Below are 24,189 nucleotides of genomic sequence, written 5' to 3' on the forward strand. Positions count from 1 at the left end.
GTTTTAGACACCCTGGGACCCTGGACAATTCACTTAAATCTCTATTTGCCTCAGTTTCCTCAAATGTAAAATGGAGAGAATAATAACACCTAATTCCCAGGGTTGTTGTCAAGTTCAGATGAGATCATTGTGAAGTGCTTAGCACAATTCCTGGCACACAGTAAGTGCTATTAAATGTTAGTTCTTGTTGTTGTCATTATTATTATTATTATTATTATTATTATTATTATTATTATTATTATTCCTTATTATCCTGATGGCATGTTCAGTGCTTAAGATCGTGGCTGAGGAAAGAAAGAGTGAAGGAAGACCTTTGTGTGATGAAGGATGAAATAGAAGATTTTGATAAGAGACCGTATTTGGGAGAGCAAAATATTCCCAAGAAATATTGAAACACTGTCAGAGACAGACCCTGAAGGAGCAGGAGTTACCTGTCTCCCCTTTTCCTCCAACTTCAATCACTATCCTCATTTTGGGTCCAACTTTCTCCTCTTTCATATGCAGGTACATCAGAACTTAGAAATCAGGGATGAGAAATCACACAGGAATAACATTATTCATCCTGCGGGGACTGACGGATGACCCACAGCTACAGGTTTTGCTTTTTCTATTTCTGTTTCTCAACTACATGTTGAGTATAATTGGAAACCTGACCATCATCACCCTCACCTTGGTGGATCCCCATCTGAAAACTCCCATGTATTTTTTTCTCCGAAACTTCTCCTTCTTAGAAGTCTCATTCACAACTTCCTGTATTCCCAGATACCTCTACAGTATATCAACTGGGGACAATACAATATCTTATAATGCCTGTGCCACCCAACTATTTTCTGTCATCTTTCTTGGAGCAGCAGAGTTCTTCCTTCTGGCCACCATGTCCTATGATCGCTACGTGGCCATCTGCAAACCTTTGCATTACACTACAATTATGAGCAGCAAAGTCTGTAACCAGCTTCTGTTGAGTTCCTGGCTATCAGGGCTGATGATCATCCTCCCACCTCTTAGTCTAGGCCTCCAATTGGACTTCTGTGACTCCAACATTATTGATCATTTTACCTGTGATGCATTTCCTGTGCTAGAGATTTCATGCACAGACACACAGTTCATAGAAAAGATAGCTTTGATCGATGCAATATTGACACTTATCATCACCTTACTCTTTGTGATTTGGTCTTATGCCTCGATTGTCAGAACTATTCTGAAATTCCCCTCTGCCCAGCAAAGGCAAAAGGCCTTTTCCACTTGTTCATCCCACATGATTGTTGTCTCCATCTCTTATGGAAGCTGCATCTTCATGTATGTCAAATCTTCTGCAAATGAAATGGTAGCTTTGAACAAGGTAGTGTCAGTTCTCATGACCTCTGTTGCCCCTGTGATGAACCCCTTTATTTATACCTTGAGGAACAAACAAGTCATACAAGCCTTTAAAGACTTAGTTAAAAAGATTGCAACTTTTGCAAAGCAATAAGAGACGATGGAGCTCAAGAATGCCAAATGGTAAAGGAAGAGTTGCCCATTATTCTTGTCATTTTTTCTTGCTTATCGTCATTTACGATAGCCAGCAAAGTCTAACTGTGTTCTAACTCATTTGTCATGCAGGGAGTACCTCCCCTCTCTCTTGCTGATAACCATCTCCTCTTCTTCCATTTTGTTAGAATTTATGGTACTTTCTGGCTTCTTACTCCTTCCCTAGGTCCTGCTGCCCAGTGTAGCCACTCATCCCCTGGCTCAAGCTGACCCACATTCTCAGACAGATTGATGTGATGGATAAAAGGAGCCCAGAAGTCCTAGATTCAAATTCAAATACAAAAAATGTATTATTTCTGGGGCTCTGGCAAATCACAGGATCATACATTTAGAAGAGTAAGGAATCTTAGATGTCATATAGTCTCTCCTTCTCATTCTATAAGTAAGGAAGCAGACCAAGAATATCACGTGACTTGTCCAGGGTCATCCAAGGTAGTAAAGGACAGAGGTGGGATTTCAACCAAGGTCTTTGATTCCAAAACCAATTTTCTTTTCCACCATAGTGCAATGCCTCTTTCTAACTCTGGAACCATAATCAAACCAATTCTACCATTGCTAGAGGAAAAATTATGACCATCTATAACCTTGGAGTTCCCCTCTCCACCCCTTTGATTTTCTGTATAAAAACATTCCTCTGTGGCTACTACTCCCCTACATGTGTTGTTTCTTTGCCTGTTAGAATGTAAGTTCTTTGAGGGCAGGGACTACCTTGTTTTGTGCTTTATTTTTGTATTTGTATCTCCACTTCTCAACACAGTGTTTGGAACATAGGAGCTGCTTAATAAATGTTTTTACATTCATTCATTCACAGGGAATGAATCCAGACTTTATATGGAGTTATGCAGATTGTATAGGGTTTATTGAAAGGGATCTCACTTATTGAATCTCACTTATTGATATCACTCATTTATTGAAAGGATCTGGAGGGCCTTAACAACCTGTAAAATGGAGGTAGGTGAACTGATTGGCTTGTAATATTTCTTCCACTTTTAAATCTGAGAAGCTACAAATCTATCATTCTGTGCCTGTACCTGCAGGAATGTGGGATTATCTGGAGAATGAGTTTATCTCTCTCTATCTTAATTGCATTTCCTTTACTTAGGGAAAGTAGAGTGGACATGAGAGTTATTTTGCCTCTGTTGACCCAGGTGTGTTTTTTGTGTGATAAAACAGAATTCCTCCTTTTAAAAATAATATGTATTAGCTTGTTTGTGCTTGTATGATAGACCTGGATCTTTTTCTATACAGTCAAAGAGCCAAATTCTGAGGTGCCAGTAGAAACCCTAGGATGAGGAAGGGTAGAAATGCAGCTGATCAAAAGTAATTGAACAAAATTCTTCAGTTCACAAATAATAAAATAAATGTAATTTTGCATGTCTCTGAAGTCATATCTAACAAGGTGGCAAAGATAATAAAGTAGTATGAGGGGAACCTTGTGAAGATAGTTCCACTAATATTGATGCAACTATAAAGTGGTCCAACATTTCAGGAAAAATCATTCTATGTTGCAAAAATTTATACCATTCATGAACTAGGAGGCATGGATATCTGTACTATACATATATTCTAAAGATGCAAAGGCACAGGGAGCAGCATTTATTCTAAGGAATTTTTCGTTCATCAGAGGTTGCATGTTTCCACAATGGGGAAACCAGGCTCCCAGTGCTTCAATGTTACCACTACCTTCTATTCATGATGAACAATTTTATGTTGGACTCTATTCTAAAGGACCCTCCCCATTAGTGATCCAGGAGGTATGAGGTGGAGTAGAAATTAAAAAGGTACCCAAAGTGCAGACATGAATCAAGCATGAAACAGGCAGCTTTATTCCTTCACTTATAGGGCAATGCTAAACAATAAAGAATTATGCAGTGATTATAAGCAGTTCAGAGGTTAATATTGCAAGCCTCATTGGGTCATTTGTAGGAGGGTTTCTGCTTAGGTATCTTATATTTCATCCTCACTGAGTAGAGCCTAATCAATGCCAAGAAGGTGCTTCCTTTTTCTTCAGTCTCTGCAGGAGACTTTTTGTTGTGACTTGTCTGCCACTGATGATGTTTCTGTAGCACCTGTGAAAAGAGCTGCTATCTCACTGTTGGTATGCTCAGGAAAGGGGTAGTTTCTTTGCACTACCTGCCTTTCATGATCTTGTAAGGCCTATACCCAAGAAAATACAAAGAGGAGGCAACTTGATCCCAGACAGTGGATGCCTGTCTGTTTTGCCTCAAATGTAAGAGCATTTGATTTGTAGTCTAGTGGAGGAAAGAGCATACCAACACTCTCAAGATGTAAGTTCTCTATACTTTAAGACCAGCAAGATAAAGACTTGAAGAGCAGGGATTGCTATTTTTTTAAATTTACTTTTTTGTTTATTTTTAGTTTACAACATTCATTTCCACAAGATTTTGAGTTATAAATTTTCTCCCTGTCTTTCCCAGTTATAGGAATGTAAATTTTTAAAATCTTCCCTGCCCTAGGCTTAAGTGCACCTGGAACCTGTGGCAGGAAGTTTGTTTCTCAGGAGATACTTTGTGATTGGGCAGTGGGTCAAGAAGCTTGTTACATTCACTGAGCCAGGAGAAGGCTATATAAGCCTGGATGTGAGGCTTTGCTTTGGGGCTCACTTTGAGAAGTGTTGTGTGATTTGACCAGATGAGACTCTGGGCAGCTATTGTTGAGAGCCCCCCAGCTTTGAAAACCAAGATGTTGATGCTTCCCTCTCTGGTAACTGTGATTAGGTATGGATGTATGTAATGGTTGGACAGTTTGGAAGCCTGTCTGCTGAAATGCTCTTGTAATTTATGCTTGTAACCTCTGTATATTCTGAAGTTTGGGGTGCTGACCTTTTCCCCCTGAACTAGGTAAATGATATATGTTTGATTGATTAAAGTAAGCGTGTTAACTCATTTTGAATTGCTTTTCTTTAGCAAAGCAGATCTAAGAACCTGTGTTGGAAGCCACCCTGGAGACGCTGGGGTGCTTGCTGCTACATTCCCCAATCCACCACCCCAAAACAGTGATTCCATTGAATACTCCCTCCCCTAATCTGCTCTCTCCTATATCCTCCCTTGTTCACCCTCCAACTTTCCAGTAGGGCAAGGTGGATCTCCATATCCCAGTGTCTTATTTCCCAGTTGCATGTAAAAAATAATTTTTTTTAAACATTTGATTTAAAACTTCGAATTCCAGATTCTTTTCCTTCTTCCCTCATCAGCCACCCTTACTGGGAAGATAAGCAATTCAATATAGTTTGTACATGTGTGGTTATGGAATACATTTCAATAGTGGATATATTGTGGAATACTGACTATATTTCACTCCATCCTATCCTGCCCCCCCAACTTGTTCTATTTTCTATTTTGACCCTGTCCCTTTTCAAAAGTGTGTGCTTCTAGTTACCCTCTCCACCCAATCTTCTCTCCCATCTATCATACTCCCTCTTATCCCCTTCCCCCCTACTTTCCTGTAGGGGAAGATACCCAATTGAGTGTGTATATTATTCTCTCCTTAAGCCAAATTTAATGAGAGTAAGGTTGACCCATTCCCTTTTGCCTTCCTGTTCTTCACTTCCATTGTGACAGTTTTTCCTTGCCTCTTTTATATGAGATAATTTACCCTATTCTGTCTCTACCTATCTCCTCTCATTATATTCCTCTCTCACCACTTAATTTTATTTTTTAGATATAATCCTTTCCTATTCAACTGATCCTGTGCCCTCTGTCGATGTATACATGTACACATATATACACACACTCACATATGTATTCGTACACACATATACCCTCCTATATAGACATATATGTATGTATATATGTATATACACACACACATTTATATTCCCTTCCACTATCCTCATACTGAGAAAAGTTTTATAAGTTGGAATTATCATTTTTCCATGTAGGAATGTAAATAGTTCAACTTTAATAAGTTCCTTATAATTTCTTTTCCCTATTTACCTTCTCATGTTTCTCATATTTGAAAGTCAATTTTCTTTTGCTCTTTGGAGAGGGAAAGGTAGGGCAATTGGGGTTAAGTGACTTGCCCAAGGTCACAAGGCTAGTTTTTTTGTGTTAAGTGTCATAGGCCAGATTTGAACTCAGGTGCTCCTTACTCCAGTGTCAGTACTGTATTCATTGCACCACCTAGCCACCCTGGAATGTCAAATTTTCTATTCAACTCTGTTTTTTTCATCAAGAATGCTTGAAAGTCATCTATTTCATTGAATGACCATATTTTCCCCTGGAACATGATACTCAGCTTTGCTGCATAGGTTGTTTACTCTCTTTTCATGGTTTTATTGCATCATTCTCATTTATCTTCCCATTTTTTCCTCCACTTCTTTTACTTAATTTTCAAAATCCTTCTTGAGCTCCTCCAAGGCCTGTAATTAGTTCATATTTTTCTTGGAAGCTTTTGATGCAGGAGTTCTGACTTCATTTTCTTCCTCCTGTTCCATGCTTTGATCCTTTTTGTCCCCCCAAAAAGGAATCCAAAGTTGGATTACTGTGCTTGCTTTGCTTCCTCTGCTTGCACATTTTACCACTCAATTACTTGACTTCTGAGCTCCTTGCCACAGTAGAACTATGCTTCCAGAGAGGAGAACTTTGTCTCAAATTGCTGGGGTTTTTGCCACTCCTGGAGCTATTAGTTGGCTGCCTTCTCTGCAGCCCCCACAAGCTCTGGCCCACTGGCCACACACCCCAGGACCTTTACCCAAGACAGCAATACAGATCCAAGCAGGTTAAAGCAAGAGTGAGTACAATCTAAATGGTAGCTTGGTTCCCCTACAGTCTTCAGGCCAGGAGCTCTGAAGCAGCCACGTGGTGGCAGCAGCACAGCCTCCACACCTCCACTGCTTCTCACCAGGGGGGCAAGGGCTGGACTTCCCCCCCCCCCCCAGGACCAGCAGAGTTCTACCCAGACCTTTTACTTGCTCTTTGGCATTTATAGATTCATATGTCTGGAAACTGCCACAGCTTCTGATGATTCACTCTCCTGCAGTCTCTTCCAGTTGCTGCTGGTTGGGACTGCCCTGGGGCTAAAACTGTGGCTTCATGTGGAACTGAGCTTGACACCCAGCACTCTGTGATGGACCCTTCCTATAGGCCTGCCAGGCTGCTTTCAGCAGGAGATTTGTTTTTCTCTGTCACTTTGTGGGTTCTGTAGCTCTGAAATTTGTTTAGAGTCATATTTTATAGGCATTTCAGGTGGTTATGGGGATGAGATCATGGAGTTTTCCTGCTTCTACACTGCCATCTTGGCTCTGCCCCAAGGGATTTCTCTTTTAGAATATCCAGAGTTCTGCTCAGTAACCAATTAAGTGGTCTCATGACAAATAGGAAGAAATCAGATCTCTGGCTACTCTGAAGTTGGGGATTTCCATCATATATCCTAAAATACTGATAATAGTTCATTCTGAGATGGTTAAAAAGGCAAGAAAATGGATGCAAAGTAGTATAAAGGGAATTTCTGCTTTCAGGCTACATGACCAACAAGATAGAGAACTAGATATTTTATCTAGTCCACATTAATTTTACAAAAGATCCAACTTTCTCTGATAAGAGTAGGATATTCAAGATAGATATTTAATTGCCACACTCATAGGTATACACACACAGCTGTATGTACATATGTGTGTGTATGTGTGTATACATCTGTATTAATATTTATATCTTAAAGCCATTTCCCAAAATATAAATTGTCAAAAGTTATGAACAAACAGATCTTAAGAGAATTGTGCCAAATTAATCATCACATAGAAGAATGTTCCAAAACACTAATAATAAGAGGAAGCAAATCAAATCGACCCTAAGGTTTTACTTCACACCCTGCAAATTAGCAAAGATGATAAAAGATGGCAATAGTCAATGTGGGAGAAATTGTGCAAAGATACATACACTGGTGTACTCTTGGTGGCATTGGGAGTCAATATGTGTATTTTGCAAAGCAATTCTGGAATTATGCAAATAAAATGATTAAAATGTCTTTACTTAAAATGACATATCACAAGGACTTAATTGAAAGAAGAAAGTCCCATGTACAACAAAATATTTATAGCAACACTCTTTGTGATAGCAAAGAATTGGAAATAAAGTTGATGTCCATCAGCTGGGAAATGGTTAGACAAATTGTGGTATATGAATGTAATGAAATATTACTGGGATATAAGAAATGATGAATGTGACCAATACAGGGAATCATGGCCAGATTTACATGAAATGATGCAGAAGGAAGTAGAGATAAAAAAGCATAAACAATGACTATGACAATATAACAATATACACAATGACTGTAACAATATAAGTGCAGAAAATGAATGTTTCAAAATTAAGAAGAAATATGAGAAGACACTTCCATTCCACCCCTTTATAGAGGTTATACATTCATAAATATTTTACATTGCATTTATTTTCAGACTTTTTTGATATATTGATTGGTTATGCCATTTTTCCTCCTTTCTTTTTCTTATCTTTAAAAATACTATTTGTGATATGGTATAGCTCTCTGGGAGAGGTAGGGCAAAAACATATATGAGCTATTATCAGTATTTTTAGAACTTCCCAACTTGAGAAAAACCAAAGATATCTGATATCTTCCTATTAATCAGAAGGATATTGTTATTTGGTTACTGAGTAGAACTCTGATAGCTGATTTTAAAAAACTGAAAAGTTAAATAGAAGAAATTGGGAGCCATAGGATCATAGAGCTAAAAGGAGCCTCAGACATCACCCTATCCAACTCTCAACTTGCAGGAAGGAAATGAAGGACCAGGACTTCTCTCTTTTTTTCTCCCCTCTGACCCTCCTTATTGACTCAAGAGACCAACTAGAACCATTAAGATGCTGAAAAATGGAAAATGAAACAAAACAAACTTCCCAAAGGCAAACCTAATGGAATATATCTGTATCCTAGAATAATAAAGGGAAAGGGGAAGGGAATAAATATTAATATAGCTTCCCAGCTTTACAGAGTTGTCTCACTGGAGCCTCACAACAAGCCTGCAAAATGCTCTTATTAGCCCCATTTTGCAGTAAAGGAAACTGAGGCTGAGAGATGTAAAATAACTGCCTGAGGTCATACAACCAGGCATTGTCTGGGACTGCATTTCAGCTAAGGTCTCTCTAACTCCAGTTTCAACATGCCTGAGCTGAATCACACACAAGTGGTGGTATTTTCTCTTTTAAACCTCCAACTATTTCTGTTCAGATGGAATTTACTAGAAAGTCATACCCAGGGAAGACATTAGATGTGTTCTTTTCACTTGAGATGGTTCTTCCTGTGACTTCTCAAAGAAGGTCACAAATAGTATATTATACCTGCTCTGAAGACCTTTTGGATAGAACTGATTGAATTATCTCTCATGCCTGGAGTATTCTCCTAAGCTCTGCCTCTTTAGAATCTCTGACTTTCTTTAAGATTCCTCAAATTCAATGCTTTTCAGGAAGACTTTCCTAGTCCCTTCAGATGCTGGAACCTTCCTCTCTAAGGCTATCTTTCATCTATTCCACATATATCTTATATACATCCATTTATTTACATATTGTCTTATTAGAATAAGAATTAGAGCTTGAGGGTAAGGATTGTTTTCTGCTTTTTTAAAATCCTCAATACTTATTACAATGCTTGGTGCCTAGTCAATGCTTTCCAAGTCAATATGAACTTATTAAGCACCAACTATGTACCAGACCCTATGATAAGTTCTGGTGATACCAGGAAAGAGAAAAACAATGCCTGCTTTCAAATATATCACAGTCAATGAAAATTCAGTTGGGAAATGGAGTACTTTGTGGGAGAAATAGTATGGAAGCCAGTGTAACTGGATCTCAGAGTCAGTGGAGGAGGATAAGGTGTAAGAAGAATGGAAAATTAGGAAGGTTAAAGTGAAGCACTTTAAAAGCCAAGTAGGGGATTTATATTTAATGCTGGAGATTACAGGGAGCCATTGACCTAGAAGACAGAACCTTGAATTAGGGAGAACAATCATAAAGCAATTGTAATAGTCCTTATGATGAGGGTCTGCACCAAGGTAGTGATAGTGTCAGAGAAAAGAAGGGATGTGTAGGAGAAATGTTGTGAAGGTAGATAGACAGGATTTAACAACACATCAGATGGGAGAGAGAAAGGAGATGAGGATGATATCTAGCTTGCAAGTCTGGGTGACTGTGAGGATGATGGTGCCTTTAGCAGTAAGAGGGAACAGTTTGGGGAGAAGATGATGAATTCAGGTTTGAACATGTTGACTTTAAGATGTCTGCGGGACATCCAATTTAAGGTGTCCATTAGGTAGTTGGTGATGTGAGAATGGAGATCAGGTGAGAGGTTAGGACTGAAGAAATCGCCATGTACTGAATACATGTCTAGTTTTCAGTTTTCCTTTTAAGACTATGATCCAAATCTTGTCCTCATGTCTAGATGTTCCCTCTGGTTCTCTCCTGGGATCTCTTCTTTTTAATTACTACACTATGTCTTTTAGTATCATATATAGTTATCATATATTCAAGTATCAACTCTATGTGCAGATGATTCTTGAGTATATATGTATACACACATCCAGTTATCATGTTTCACCTAACCTTGAATCCCACATCTTCCAGTGCATGCTGCGTATCTCCGACTGGATGTCCCGTAGATCTCACAAACTCAATTTGTCCAAAACAGAATTTATTAACTTTCATTACAAAACTATCCCTCCGCTTCTCTGTTTCTGTCAAAGGCCACCACTTTTCTTCTAGTCACCCAGGTTCATAGCCAAAGACCATTTCCAACTCGCTATTTTCAGTCATTCTCCCATATCTAATCAGTTGCCAAATCGAGTTTGTTAGTTTTTACCTCCATAAGATCTTTCCACTTTTTCTCTTTCTGCCTTCTCACACCACAATAACCCTCATTCAGTTCCTAATTACGTCTCATTTGGTCTACTTAAAGAGCCACCTAATTTAACTGCTCTCCATGTATGCAACCTCTCCCCTCTCCAATTTACTATCTGCATTACTTCTAAACTTTGATCATGGCATCCTTGATTAAGAAAATTGTGTTTCTTATTGATAAGGTAAATAGCACATTTCTCTTTGTACCATGTAAAGTCCTTCATATTCTGGCTATTTCTCTATATAATTTCTATAAATTCTTACTGATTGATTGAATGGTGAATTGAATTTTCTTCAGAGATTCAGTTTAGTAATACCCACAAATTTTGGGTTTGTCTTTTTATCATTTTAAAAAAGCATAATGAGTTTTGTTCATATAGGAAACTATTAGGTCTTTATTGTTTACATTTCTTAAATTTAATATTTTTATAGGATTTTGATATGCAATGTAAATATTTATTATTTTTGGCTTTCCACATGAACAATTTCTTTAATTGATCATTTTTGTAAATGGTACTCAGCAGTAGATATCATCTTTAAAATTCCTATTCAGAAAATAGCATGAGTCTTTCAAGATTATTTTTTACTTAGTTTTCTTTTTATATCTTTCCTTTATATTTATTTGGTTCTCAAAGAAAAAATATTAAATTCTACAATTATTGTTTTACAGTCTGTCTTTTCCATTCAGTTGGCTTTCATTTATAATGGTATCATTTTGTACATATGCATTTAATACAATTCTTTATGATGCTTTAAAACATAATGTCATTTTCCTATTTATGATCTTGACCTCACGAATTTTTATTATCATTTGAAGTCATGTATGTAACTGTAGAAAATTTGGAATTGCATTGTCTTGAGAAAATTTTTTCTAGTTCCTCATTGTCACTATTATTTTTTTTTTTTGCTTCTTGCATGTAGCAAATTGCCAGATTTTGCTCTCTCATGCCTTCTCTCATTATCTTTCACTTCACTGGTGAATTTAATCCACTCACATATAAAATTAAAATTACCCAGTTTGTGTTTTCTTTAATATAATACTTTCGTATTAAGTCCCCATTTCCTTTATTTTTTTCTTTAAATCAAAATTTTGGTTTTATTCTTCTGAAGCATTGGTTGAACACCAGTGGTTATTTAATTTCTCTGACTGAGCAGAGCTCACTGATTTTTTTCCCCACAATCAGCACCTGTGTGCTATTTTCATTTAACCTTTCCCAGGTTCTGAAGTCCTGTGTTCTTATCTGTTGCTGACAGTCCTTAAATTATCCATCTTTTCTCCCACTAACTAGTGAAATTCAACAATATGTATTATATATGCAAAGTATTATTATGTACAAAGCATTATGTTAGGATGAATAATACCTAATCCCTATCGCCAGTAGTTTCCAATCAAATTTTGAGAAAAAGGCAGGTAAACAAATAATTTTTAATATAAATTAGAACAAATAAGTGCTTAAATGCACAGGAGAAGTACAACTTCAGTGTATAAAAGATCTGAAGAGACGTAGCTTACTTCTATTTTGTTAGGGATCAGTGATGATTAAAATCATGGTGGTGTCCTTTTTAGACAGGAAATTGGTCAGATATGATTAGGCAATAGGAATAAAGAGCCTATATAAAGAGAATAGGCAAGGAAGAAGAATAAGGAGAGACAAGAAATATAGGCAACAGGTTTGGGTATCAGCGATAAGAACGGGGCTTGTTCGACTAAATGATTTCTAAGGTACCTTTAAGCTAATAGAACTTGCTAGTATTCCGTCACTATCTCCTATAAGAATCACATTTATATGATCTTGGGAGGATGAGAGAATTTGTTTTAGTGCTTGCATTTGGGGGGATGGTGGCTTTGCAGGTGGGAGTAGTTAGTGAGGTTCTATGTTGCTGCAGAAGTTGACAATCAAAGAATGGGGGAAGAAAAATTTTTATTGCTTGAGTGGTGTATCAATTCTCAATAAAAGTAAAAAGAAATGTGAGAAGGTCACAGAGACTGGATTGCGGGTAAAGGATGAATTAGCAAGGGAGATCAAAAAGGGTAATAAATCCAGGACAGATAGGTAAGTTATTCAGATTTTCTCTTATCATTGACTTTAGTTTTTTATTGCTTTGAGAGGAAAAAAATCTTTTTGGCTGAGTCCTTAAAAGCTTGTATCACTTGCTTGTTTCTTAGGGCATAAATTAAGGGGTTCATAACAGGGGCAACTGAAGTTGTGAGCACTGATACCACCTTATTGAAAGCCACTCCTTCTTTTGCAGAGGGTTTGATGTAGATGAAGATGCAGCTGCTGTAGGTGATGGAGACGACAATTATGTGGGAAGAACAAGTGGAAAAGGCCTTTTTCCTCTGCTGAGCTGAGGGGAATCTGAGAACTGTCCTGATAATGTGTGCATAGGACAGAAACACTAAGAATAAGGTGACAATAAGGGTCAACACAGCAAAGATAATAACCATTTTCTCTATGAACTTTATGTCTGAACATGCAATCTTTAACATGGGAAATGCATCACAGCCAAAATGATCAACAACATTGGAGTCACAGAATTCCATTTGGAGGCCCAGGCTAATTGATGGGAGGATGATCATCAACCCAGCCAGCCAAGAGCTCAGGAGGAGCTGGTTGCAGACTTTGCTGTTCATGATGGATGTGTAGTGCAGGGGTTTGCAGATGGCTACATAGCGGTCATAGGACATGGTGGCCAGAAGGAAAAATTCTGTTGCCCCAAGAAGGATGACAAAAAATATTTGGGCAAAGCAAGCATTATAGGTAATGGTATTGTCCCCAGTTGACAAGCTGTAGAGATATCTGGGGATATAGGCAGTTGTGAATGCCACTTCCAAAAAGGAAAAGTTTCTGAGGAAGAAATACATGGGTGTCTTAAGTTGTGCATCCATCAAGGTGAGGGTGATGATGATTAGGTTCCCAATTATAGTCAAAATATATGTGAAAAAGAGAAAGATGAAAATCAGAACCTTTAACTGTGGATCATCTGTTAATCCTCGAAGGATAAATGATGTTATCTCTGTATGGTTTCTCATCCCTGACTTCTGATGGATCTGTATGTAAAAGAAAAGACAGATTAGATCTGGGGAGGGGGGTGATAAAATATATTAGCCCTGTGAATCAGAGGGAAAAGTCATGGAAGTTATCACTGGACATTTTTTTTACAGTGAGTTTTTCTTATAATGGTATCATTTTTCAAATATATACCTGTTATATTTATAACAATAAGAGCCATTCTTTAACTGATAAATGGTTGAAGGATATGAACAGTTTTCAGAAGAAGAAATCAATACTATATATAGTGAAAAAATGTTCTACATCACTTTTAATTAGAGAAATGCAAACCAAAACAACTACAATTTACCATCTTATGCCTATCAGACTGCTTAATATGACAGAAAGGAAAATGACAAATATTGTAGACAACTTGGAAAATTGGTACACTAATGCACTGTTGGCTAAATTATGAACTTGCCCGACCATTTTGGAGAAGAATTTGCAACTATGCTTAGTGGGCTTTAAGACTACCACTACCAGATCTGGTTCCCAGATAAGTTAAAGAAATAAGAAAAGATCTTGTACATGCAAAAATATTCATAGAGGCTCTTTTTGATTGAAGGGATGCCCATCAACTGGGAAATGGCTGAACAAATTGTGGTATGTGATTGTGATGGAATATTGTTGTGCTATAAGAAATAATGAGCAGTATGGTTTCAGAAAAACCCAGGGAGACTTATATAGATTGATACAAAACTGATACTGAACAGAGCCAGGAGAACATTGTACATAGTAATAGCAATATTGTACTGATGATCAGCTGTCACAGACTCTAATCAAAACCATGCTCAAAAGACAATTCCAAAAGATTTGTGAAGAAAAATGCTATCCACCTTCAAGGAAAGAATTGATGAACTCTGAGTGCAAATGGAAGTATATTTTTTTCACTTTATTTTTCTTGCTTTTTTGCAACATGGCTAATATGAGCATACACTCTGCATGATTTCACATGTATAATTGCATATTAAAATAATATCATAGTCCCATTCCTTCACACTTTCTCTTTCACAATGATTCTGAATACCTGCTGACCAATGTACAAATTCCATTCTCTGTCCTCAGCTTCCCACTGCCTTACTCCTATCTCCCTCAGCTCTCCTCAACTCTACCCCCTTCATGCCCAATGTCCTACTTAGGATCTACCTGCCCCTTCTGCTCTATTATCTGTAATATCTGCTCCATATAACACATTTGCTTTCATATTGAGCTTTTTCCTTTTTTACTTTTTTCTGACCCTCATTGAGACCTGGTTCTTTTTGGATAAAACTTCTTAGCTTGCTACAGTGTCAGTTGTACTTTCAGGCATACCTCTGATTTCTATTGATAGAGTTTCCGCACCAGGAAACTCCCTGACTCGTGATGGGAAATCTGAAATACTCATTTCTCTTAATCACCTTTTCCAGACTCTCACTTTGCCATCATCACTTAGCAATTTCTCCTTTGAGGTTCATGCTATTTAAATATATCACCCAATTCAGATATTGATGGTTATGTTTAGTTGATCCCCAGGGTAAATATCTTCCTTCCTCAATGAGTTCAGTACCTGGCTGAGAGAATTTTCCTGTATTACAGCTCCTGTCCTCATACCTGGGGATTTCAACATACATATTGATGTTAGACAATACACCAAATGCCACAACTTCTCAGTCCCCCAATCTATGTAATTTTCATGATATACTCCTGTACTCCATCCTAGCCACACACAGTGATGATCACCCCCCTGATTTTGTCATCTGTCTTAAATGTTCCACTTCCATGTTTATAAACTCTAAAGTTCCTTTATCTGTTCATAATCATTACCCAACCCTGGCCCAATTACTGTAGCAGGTGGGGATCTCACCCTGCATTTGAAACACAAAAAGTTTCTGCAAAGATGATTCTACTTTGGAATTAATTGTGTCATATCAGAGATGCTGACACATGACTACCCAGCATTATATGCCCTCATCAGAGAAAGTGCTGTGCTCTATGGGCAAAGCAGAATTGAAGTAGCTCAAAAGAAATTTGAGATGCACAAATTTAGAGAATATATCCTAAATATTTTCATGAACTATTTGTGCCAGACCTTTGGTAGAGCATTCTGGTAGAGTATATTGGTCTGATCAGCCACAGTTAGACACATTGTAAGTTAACGCTAATATAGTGATGTCATTTTGATCTTCAAGAATGAAGGACAACAATCTCCTTCTGGATATTTTCTTTTCTCTAACTTTTTATAACACTGATTTTTCCTGATTATCCTCCTACCTATTTAACTGTTTTTTGCCTCAGTTTTCTTTGTTGCAAAGGGTCATGGATCCCTTTTGGCAATCTGGGGATGTGTAAGAACCCATTCTCAGAATAATTTTTAATGCATAAAATAAAATGCTTATTTTTATTTAATTATTAAGTTAAATAATTAAAATTATTATTACAAATGAAACCAATTATATTGAAATAAAAGTGTACTTTTCCCATCTAAGTCCAGAGACCCCCTTAAATCTATCTGTAAGTCTGTTGGTACTCTGTGAACCCCAAGTTAAGAATTTGTGTCTGTATTATCTCTCTTAGTGACCACATCACTTCATATGGGACCTATCTGCTCTAGGTAGATTTCCAGATCTATATATTGAGCCTTAATCTCACTCCTAATCTTCAGTCCACATCACTATACCTTTTGGACATCTCAAACTGATTGCTCTATAGACATTATAAATTTAACATGTCCAAGTCAGGACTCATTATATTTTCCCCCAAACCCTCCCTTCTTCCCAGCTTTCCCCAAACCATCAAGGACATCACTATTCTCCCAATTAGTCAGGCTTGCAATCTTGGTTTCAACTTCAACTTCTCATTAGCACTCACCCTATGTATACAACTGTTATCAAGTCTCATTCATATATCTCTCATATGCCTCCGTCTCTCCTCTGACACTGCCATCACCCTGATGTGGGCTCTCATTTTCTCACACTTGGACATTGTATAACTTTCTGGTTGTTCTTTCTGCCTCAAGTCTCTCCCCACTCCATCATCCTCCACTGAACTACCAAGTGATTTTCCAAAAGCACAGGTCCCTCCATTCCCTTCTTCTTCTCCCACTCAATAAATTCTAATGGTTCCCTAGCATTTCAAAGATCAAATATAAAATCCTCTCTTTGGCTTTTAAATCCCTTCATGACCCATACCCTTATTTCTTTTCAGTCTTCTTACTCCCATACTACATATTCTCCAGTCCAGCTATACTGTGGAACATGTTGCTCCTTTGAAACAAGCCTCCTGTGTCTCTATTCCTTTGTTCCCCATTCCTGGAATGTATCTTCTCCTTCTGTTATGCCCTTTGGATCCCTCATTCTATTGGGAATAAACTCTCCTTTTGCTAAATCTTATCTTCTCAAGCTGTTTGTCTATTTTCACAGTTGGGAAAACCTGATTCTTCCCCCAGTACATCGCATTCCTGGTCACCCTCTTTGGATAAACCTTCGCTGATATCTCCTAATGCACTGGTATTGGAGAAGTGAACATCCTTCTTGTTCCTCATTGCTATTTCCATACTATTCCTAGGCCATAATCACTCAGCAATATCAATAATCACTCTTCTGAAGTTAATTATCCAAAGATGGCATCTTATCTAAATCCTGTTGGCCATTTTCTTCTGGTCCCTAAGGGATTCTTCCTCTTTTCTCAAGGAATTTAGTTTCTCATGAAAATTCCTTCTTATAGTCCTATTGCTTATTCTTATGCTTGGGAACTAAAATTTACTTCTAATAACTTTTCAGATATCCAAATTTCTTAGTTCATCCACCTTTTCATGTACTTTTTTCTTCATCTTCACTCCATTTACGTACCATAAACATCATTCCCTTAATGGTCACCCACAAATGTCCCACCTACTCTCTCCAATATATCCATCCCAATCTCTCTCCTGAGTATTGAAGACTTTCCAACTGGATGTATTTTAGACAATAGGAACTCATTATATGTGAAATAGTCTTCTGCCCAAGTCCTCCTCTCTAATAAGCTTTCCTATTTCTTTTGGTGGCAGTATGATTCTTCAAGTCATCCAGTTTTTCCACATAGGAGTCACCCTCAACTCTTTTTTCTCCATTCCTCTATCTTATTGAAGTTACTATATGTCTCCCATTCATCCACTTTGTTCTACCCATTTAGCTATTATGTCCTTTCAGGATCTTATCTCTCACTTTGAATATTACAGTAACTTATTCGGGCCTAATTGTTATGTCTGCCTCACATTTTTCCCTTCCCAACTCCATTTTCCATGCAGCTATCATTGTTATTTGTCCTGAAAATGTTGTACCATATCACTTTCCTGCTTAAGGAAGTACGGTGCCTTTATCTTGACTCTAGGAAAAAATTCTAGCTTTTCTCTTGGACTTTTAAAGCCCTTCCCAATTTGGCTTTAACCTACCTTTCCAGGCTTATTGTGTATTATTCTCCTTCCTCTTGTGTCCATTCCAGAAAAACTGGTCTGCTTGCTCTTCCCTACATATGGCATTTAAGCTTCCACTTCATGTTCTTTGAACAGATTGTTCCCCTTACCTGGAATGCCTTCCCTCCTCTCCTCAACCCCGAGTTTGAAGATTCCTTCAAAGCTTAGCTCCCAAGCTGTCTCCTACAGGAAGCTTCTTTTGATCTCTCAGTCACTAGTGCCCTGAACCCAGAAATTACTTGTTGATTTTTTATATTTAAATTTCTACTTATGTATTGTTTCCTCTTTTTTTTTTTAAGCAATCAGGGTTAAGTAACTTGCTCAAGGTTACACGGCCAGGTGTTTCTGGGTAGGTGCTAAGTGTCAGAGCCCAGATTCGATCCACATGTCATCCTGACACTGGAGCTGGTGCTCTTACTCGCTGTGCTACCTGGCCATTCCAAATTGTGTTGTTTTCTCTTAATAGAATTAAAATTCTTTGAGGACAGGGACTTTTTTGTCTTTGAATCTCCAGCACTTATAGTTCCTGGAAGATAGGAGGTACTTAAGAAAATGTTTGTTTGGGGCAGCTAGGTGGCACAGTGAATACAGCACCTGCCCTGGAGTCAGGAGGACCTGAGTTCAAATCTGGCCTCAGACACTTAACACTTAACTAGCCATGTGACCTTGGGAAAGTCACTTAGTTCCAATTACCCTCCAAAAAGCAGAAAAAAATGTTTGATGAATGAATGAAGGAATATTTTTAAATAATCAGGGGGATGAAATAGTACTGTTTGAGAGTGAGGTAGGTATACTGGTATATATAGTTCTCCTAAAATGACAAAATTATGGCTACTGTTTTTCTTCTATGTGTAAGATAGATGTGATTCTGATGAAATTCCAACTAAAATGATGCCTCCTCCTTGCCCTTGATTTCTTTGTGTGTTTTTTTTAAGGCAATGAGTTATGCTTTTTTTTTTTACCCCTAAGGAAACAAGGAATTCTATAACCAGAGACATAGAAATATGCAATAAAATTAAATTATTTTGTCCTTTGTTTTGCAAGAGAGGGAAGGTAATATTAATTTATTTTTTCCAAAAACCTTGTATATCTCCCAGTATACACAGCTGGAAGCAGCTCTCCCTATGGTAAAGTAGGGATTGGCTTTATGGTACACCGAAGGTACCCAGGGTTTCTAGCTCTTTGTTATGATGCTATTTATGTTCTCTCTATAGTAGTGTCAAATGACTATTCATTTATTTTTTTGCTTTTTGGTGGGCAATTGGGGTTAAGTGACTTGCCCAAGGTCATATGGCTAGTTTTTTGTGTTTAGTGTCTGAGGCCGGATTTGAACTCAGGTCTTCCTGACTCCAGGGCTGGTGCTGTATTCACTGCATCACCTAGCTGCCCCCAATGACTATCCATTTTTACAAATACAAGATGAAAATGTATGATATAAAAAAATTCCCATACTTACTTTTCTTACAGTCCTTTGACTTCATTGGGTAGAGTAGCCCCAAAAGTTCCTGGCATGATTCAATGCTGAGCAACAGTGTGTGAGTAGAGGCAGCATGGTTCAATGAAAGAATAAGCAGATTTGGAATCTGAGTCCCAGCTCTGCTACCTTGGGTAAATTGCTTTTCTTCAATGAGCCTCAGTTTCCTTATTTGTAAATGAAGGCATTGGATGAGATAATCACTGCATTCCTTTCTAATTTAATCCTAAAATTTTAACCATGTGGACATTTCTGACTACACTTTGTTTCTAGAACCCAGACAATGACAACCACAGGCAGCTCTGTGACTATTTCCCATTTCTCAGAATGTCCAAGATTCATTGCCCAGTTGCTTCCCTTATTCTAAATGATTGTCTGCCACAGATTCAACTCCACTTCAAAAGTGTGCCATATTTCTCTGTACTTTTTGTGCCTGAAAGGAAGACAGGCCTAGTTTAAAAAAAGGTAATATCAGAATCTCTTTCTTTCTGTTTCAGAAAAGAAGTTCTGATCTGTGTGGGTAATAAAATAGATTTCCTTATAAATTTACCATGAATGACAACAAATAACATTTGTTTTATCTGCTTAATCTGCTGTAGGTGCTTTAGGACGACCTGAGTGCACAAACAAAGCAATCCTGAGGGACTCAGGTATAAGCAGTGCTAATGAATCTCCTATGTAATCAACTTTGGCTGGTGCCCACAGAGACCCAAGAATGACATAATAGCATCAGATACAGTGCTCAACAATGAAACAGGCCTTTGATCCTACCACTCTTATGTCTGTTATCAAAGGGGTTCTTAGTCCAAAGGCAGGGGAAAAGGTGTTGGGGATTCCCAGAAGTAGGACAGATTTCAGAGGAATCCCAATCACTATGTCCCAGGGGATTCTGGGATATGTCATCATCTGTTGCAGACAGTCTATCTCCCTGAAGTTTATTTCCATGGTGCCATATGAATACTTCAATGGATCTTTCACTTATTGATGGGGGCAGTGCCTGCACACTGCCCACAGATCATGATACTTCCATGCCCTCTCATCTTCTATGATTAATCTTTATAACTCTATATTGGAGAGATTGCAATCCTTCCATGTCTTCTCATATTTTCTGATTCTCCCACAAATCCTTCATGAAAATTTACCAAAAATGAATTGGAGGTCATTTCCTATGTCCGTTACCATTTCATTTGCCTTGTGAATCAGTTGTACTATTGATCTGTTACCTCCCACTTTTAGTCTATGACCCTCAGACCTCCATTTGTTTTTATAAATTTCTTTTATGAGATATTTGCTTTTGAAATGTGAAGTTTTAACAATGCATTTTAAAAACATCACAATAATTTCTCAAAGGATCCTACCCTGTAACAGAAAAAAGGTTATTAAAGTAGAACCAACAAGATGATTATATCTGACATTACATTCCAATAATTGCAAGTAGAGTCTTTGATTAAAAACAACAACTCTGGACCACAAGGTCTTAAAAGAATACTTATAAATGATGAAACAAGAGACACAAAATGAAATATCTAAGGAGGAAAGAATGCCAAGGAGAATGGATGCCACAGAAAATATAGGAGGAAACCATACTCAAGAACTTAGTGCCATTACCATTAGAATGGGTCAAACAGAAAATGAAGAGTCAATGTGGCAAGAAATATTTTTGAAAAATCAAAAAATTTAAAGAGGGACTTTAGGTAATGAGTTAACATGAATATTTAATGTAACATATGCCAGTATTCACATATTTTTTAAAAATATGCACCAAGTAGCATGATATCTGAATATTTAAAGGAAAAGCTAATCAGACTTCAGGGCAAATGGACAATAAAATCATAATAATGAGGAATCTCAATGTATCCACTTTAGATAGAGATAAATATAACTAAGGTATAAACATGAATGAAATTAAGAACCTGAATACAACTTTAGAAAAATTCTAGATGATATATCTCTGGTGATTACTGAATGGGAACAGAAACTCAAGTCCTCCTGACTCTAGGGCCAGTGCTCTATCCACTGCACCACCCAGTTGCCCCCTTTTTCATGTGCTTTCACAAACATAATTTCCCTTCCTCCTTGGGATTTTTAAAAATATTTTTCTTTTCTGCTTCTCCTACCTGATTGACCAATCCTATCCAATTAAATGTGTAATTATTACACATATGACAGACACTGTAATAAGGGCTGGAGTTACAAAGAAAGACAAAAACAGTAGCTGCTTTCAAGGATCTCACAGTCTAATGGAAGAGATTCCATGCAAACAATTTGTTGAAAGCAAGATATATCCAGGATAAAGTAGAGATAACCTTAAAGGGAAGGTACTAACACTAAGGGGAACTAGAAAGGGCTTCTTGTAGAAGGAAGGGTTTTAATTGAAACTTGAAGGAAGCCAATAAAGCCAAGAAGTAGAGGTGAGGAGGGAAGAGTGTTCCAGGCATGGTGGACAGTCAGTGAAAATGAAGTTGGTAGAAGGTGTATTTTGTGGGAGAAATAGCAGGGAGAAGGCTAACAATTTCAAAGTCAGTGGATGGTAGTACAGTGTAAGAGCAGTGGAAAATTAGGAAGGATACAGGTTATTAAGAGCTTTGAAAACAAAACAGAAGATCTATATTTGATATTGAGGGCATGAGTGAGTCATTGGAGTTTAACAAATGGAGGGAGGTGACTTGGTCACTCTTGTGCTTTGGGAAAATCAATTTGAAAACTGAGTGGCAGATGAACTAGAGTGGGCAGAGCCTTGAAGTGGGGAAAAGTAGAGAAAATGCTACTGCAATAGTCCTGATGATGAAGACTTGCGCCAGGATGGTGGTAGTATCAGAAGAGAGAAGGGATGTGTAGGAGAGATGTTGTGAAGGTAGATAGCACAGGATTTTAGAAATAGATTGGATGGGTGAGAAAGAGACGATAAGAATGACATCTAGGTTGCAAACCTGGGTAACTGGGAGGATGACAGTGCCTTTAGCAGTAATAGGAAAGTTAAGAAGATGGGAGGGTTTGGTGGGAACAGTATTAAATTCAGTTTTGGAAATGTTGAGTTTATGATATCTCTGGCACATCTAGTCACATGAAGATGGAGGTCAGGAGAGAAATTAGGACTGAATAAATCAGCTACATAGAGATGACCATTAAATTCACATCTAGTTTTCAGTTTCTTTTTTGATTATTATCATCCAGAACTTGTCCTTGATGCCTAGATGTACCCCATGGTTCTTTCCTGGGGTCTCTTCTTTTTAATTGCTAATACTTCTGATGATCTCATCAGCTAGCAAGTCTTCAAGTATCAACTCTATGTGCAGCTAATTTCCAAATTCTCACCCTTACATACATCCAGGCATTATGTTTCACTTGTCCTTAAATATCACATCCCCAGCTATGTGCTGCACATCTCTAATTGGATGTCCCATGGACACCACACACTCCAAAATTTTATTAACTTTGATTACAAAGTCACCCTCCTCCTAGATCCTCTGTTTCTATCAAAGGTTACCACCTCTCTTATACTCACCCATGTTCATAATCTATGAGACATTTTTAACTCTTCAATTTCACTCCTTCTTCATATTGAATCAGTTCCCAAGTCTTGTCAGTTTTTACTTCCATATTTCCCCTCCCTGCTTTTCTGTAACATACACAATTACAAACATGAAGGTCCTCATTATCTCTCATCTGATCTACTTCAATAGTCACCTAATAGGTCTCCTTCTATGCTGTGTCCTTACTCTCCCGTCCATTATGCACACAGCTGCTAAATTGACATTTCATAGGTCTGACTATATCATTCCCGTGATGCAGAAAATACAGTGTCTCCTTATAATAGCTAAGATATAAAATAAACTTTTCATTGTAGCCATATAAAGTCCTTTGTAATCTGACTCTATCTTTCTAGTATAAATGCACTTGATTTGTTTTCATTTACTCTGTGTCACAGTCAAACTGACCAACTTTTTGTTCTCTATACATGATGTTCTGTCTTTTAACTCCATACCTTTAAACAAATTGATTCCTATCCTTGGAATATTCTTCTCTTTCATATCTGGCTCCTGGGTCCCAAGACTCCAATCAAGGCTCAGCTATAGCTCACCTACCTGGAAGAGACCTTTTATGATGGCCAGTCATTAATTATTATAAATTATAATTATAATTTATATATATAAATTATATATTATAATTTATATACATATATAAATTATATATTATAATTTATATACATATATAAATTATATGTTATAATTTATAATAATTATAAAAATAATTATAAATATTCTCAGTAATTAACACCAAATTATATTTATTTGACACATATTTTATACTTACCTCTCTGTGAAAAAGTTGTTTGCCCATGCTGAATGTCAGCTCTTTGAGGATAGCGATGTTTCATTTTTATCTTTGTGTTCCCAGATTTTCTTATATTTCCTGGTACATTGTAGTTGATTAATGAATAGCTATTGAATTCAATAAATACTTACTGATTGATTGGTGAATTTCATTTTATTTTGAGATACAGTTCAACTGCATCCCCCAGTTTTTATTTGCTTTCTTATTGTTGTAATCCTTTTGAAAAGAGCATCAATGAGTTTTGTTTCTATAACCCATTCATTATTCAGGATGTTGCTAGATCTTTATTTTTTATAATTCTTGAATTCATTACTATTTTTAATGGGTTTTGGTTTTTAACATGTATTCTGTTTTTTATAAGAATTATATTTAATTGATTGATTTTCATGCATGTTACTCATTAATAAGTATCATCTTTATTACTCTTATTCAGAAGACAACACAACTCTTTCAAATCTATTATTTATTCAGCTCTTCTTTCTTTTACATTATCCAGATCTTAAA

At 37.2% G+C, this 24,189-nt stretch overlaps 2 protein-coding genes across 2 annotated transcripts; one reads left to right on the forward strand and one right to left on the reverse strand.

Annotated features, from left to right (window-relative positions):
- Nucleotides 1-499: 499 nt before the first annotated feature.
- LOC138167813 (olfactory receptor 6C2-like) lies at nt 500-1,468 on the forward strand. Its single transcript, XM_069096776.1, has one exon. It carries the CDS (start codon nt 530-532, stop codon nt 1,466-1,468), a length of 939 nt encoding a protein of 312 aa, XP_068952877.1. The 5' UTR covers nt 500-529.
- An 11,021-nt stretch (nt 1,469-12,489) lies between these two features.
- LOC138167814 (olfactory receptor 6C2-like) lies at nt 12,490-13,428 on the reverse strand. The gene has a single exon (XM_069096777.1). It carries the CDS (start codon nt 13,426-13,428, stop codon nt 12,490-12,492), a length of 939 nt encoding a protein of 312 aa, XP_068952878.1.
- Between the last annotated feature and the right edge of the window lie 10,761 nt (nt 13,429-24,189).

This window comes from Petaurus breviceps, unplaced genomic scaffold, assembly GCF_028583685.1.
Source record: "Petaurus breviceps papuanus isolate PSGF00001 unplaced genomic scaffold, PetGlider_PUasm1.0 313, whole genome shotgun sequence".
Taxonomy (NCBI): Eukaryota; Metazoa; Chordata; class Mammalia; order Diprotodontia; family Petauridae; genus Petaurus; species Petaurus breviceps.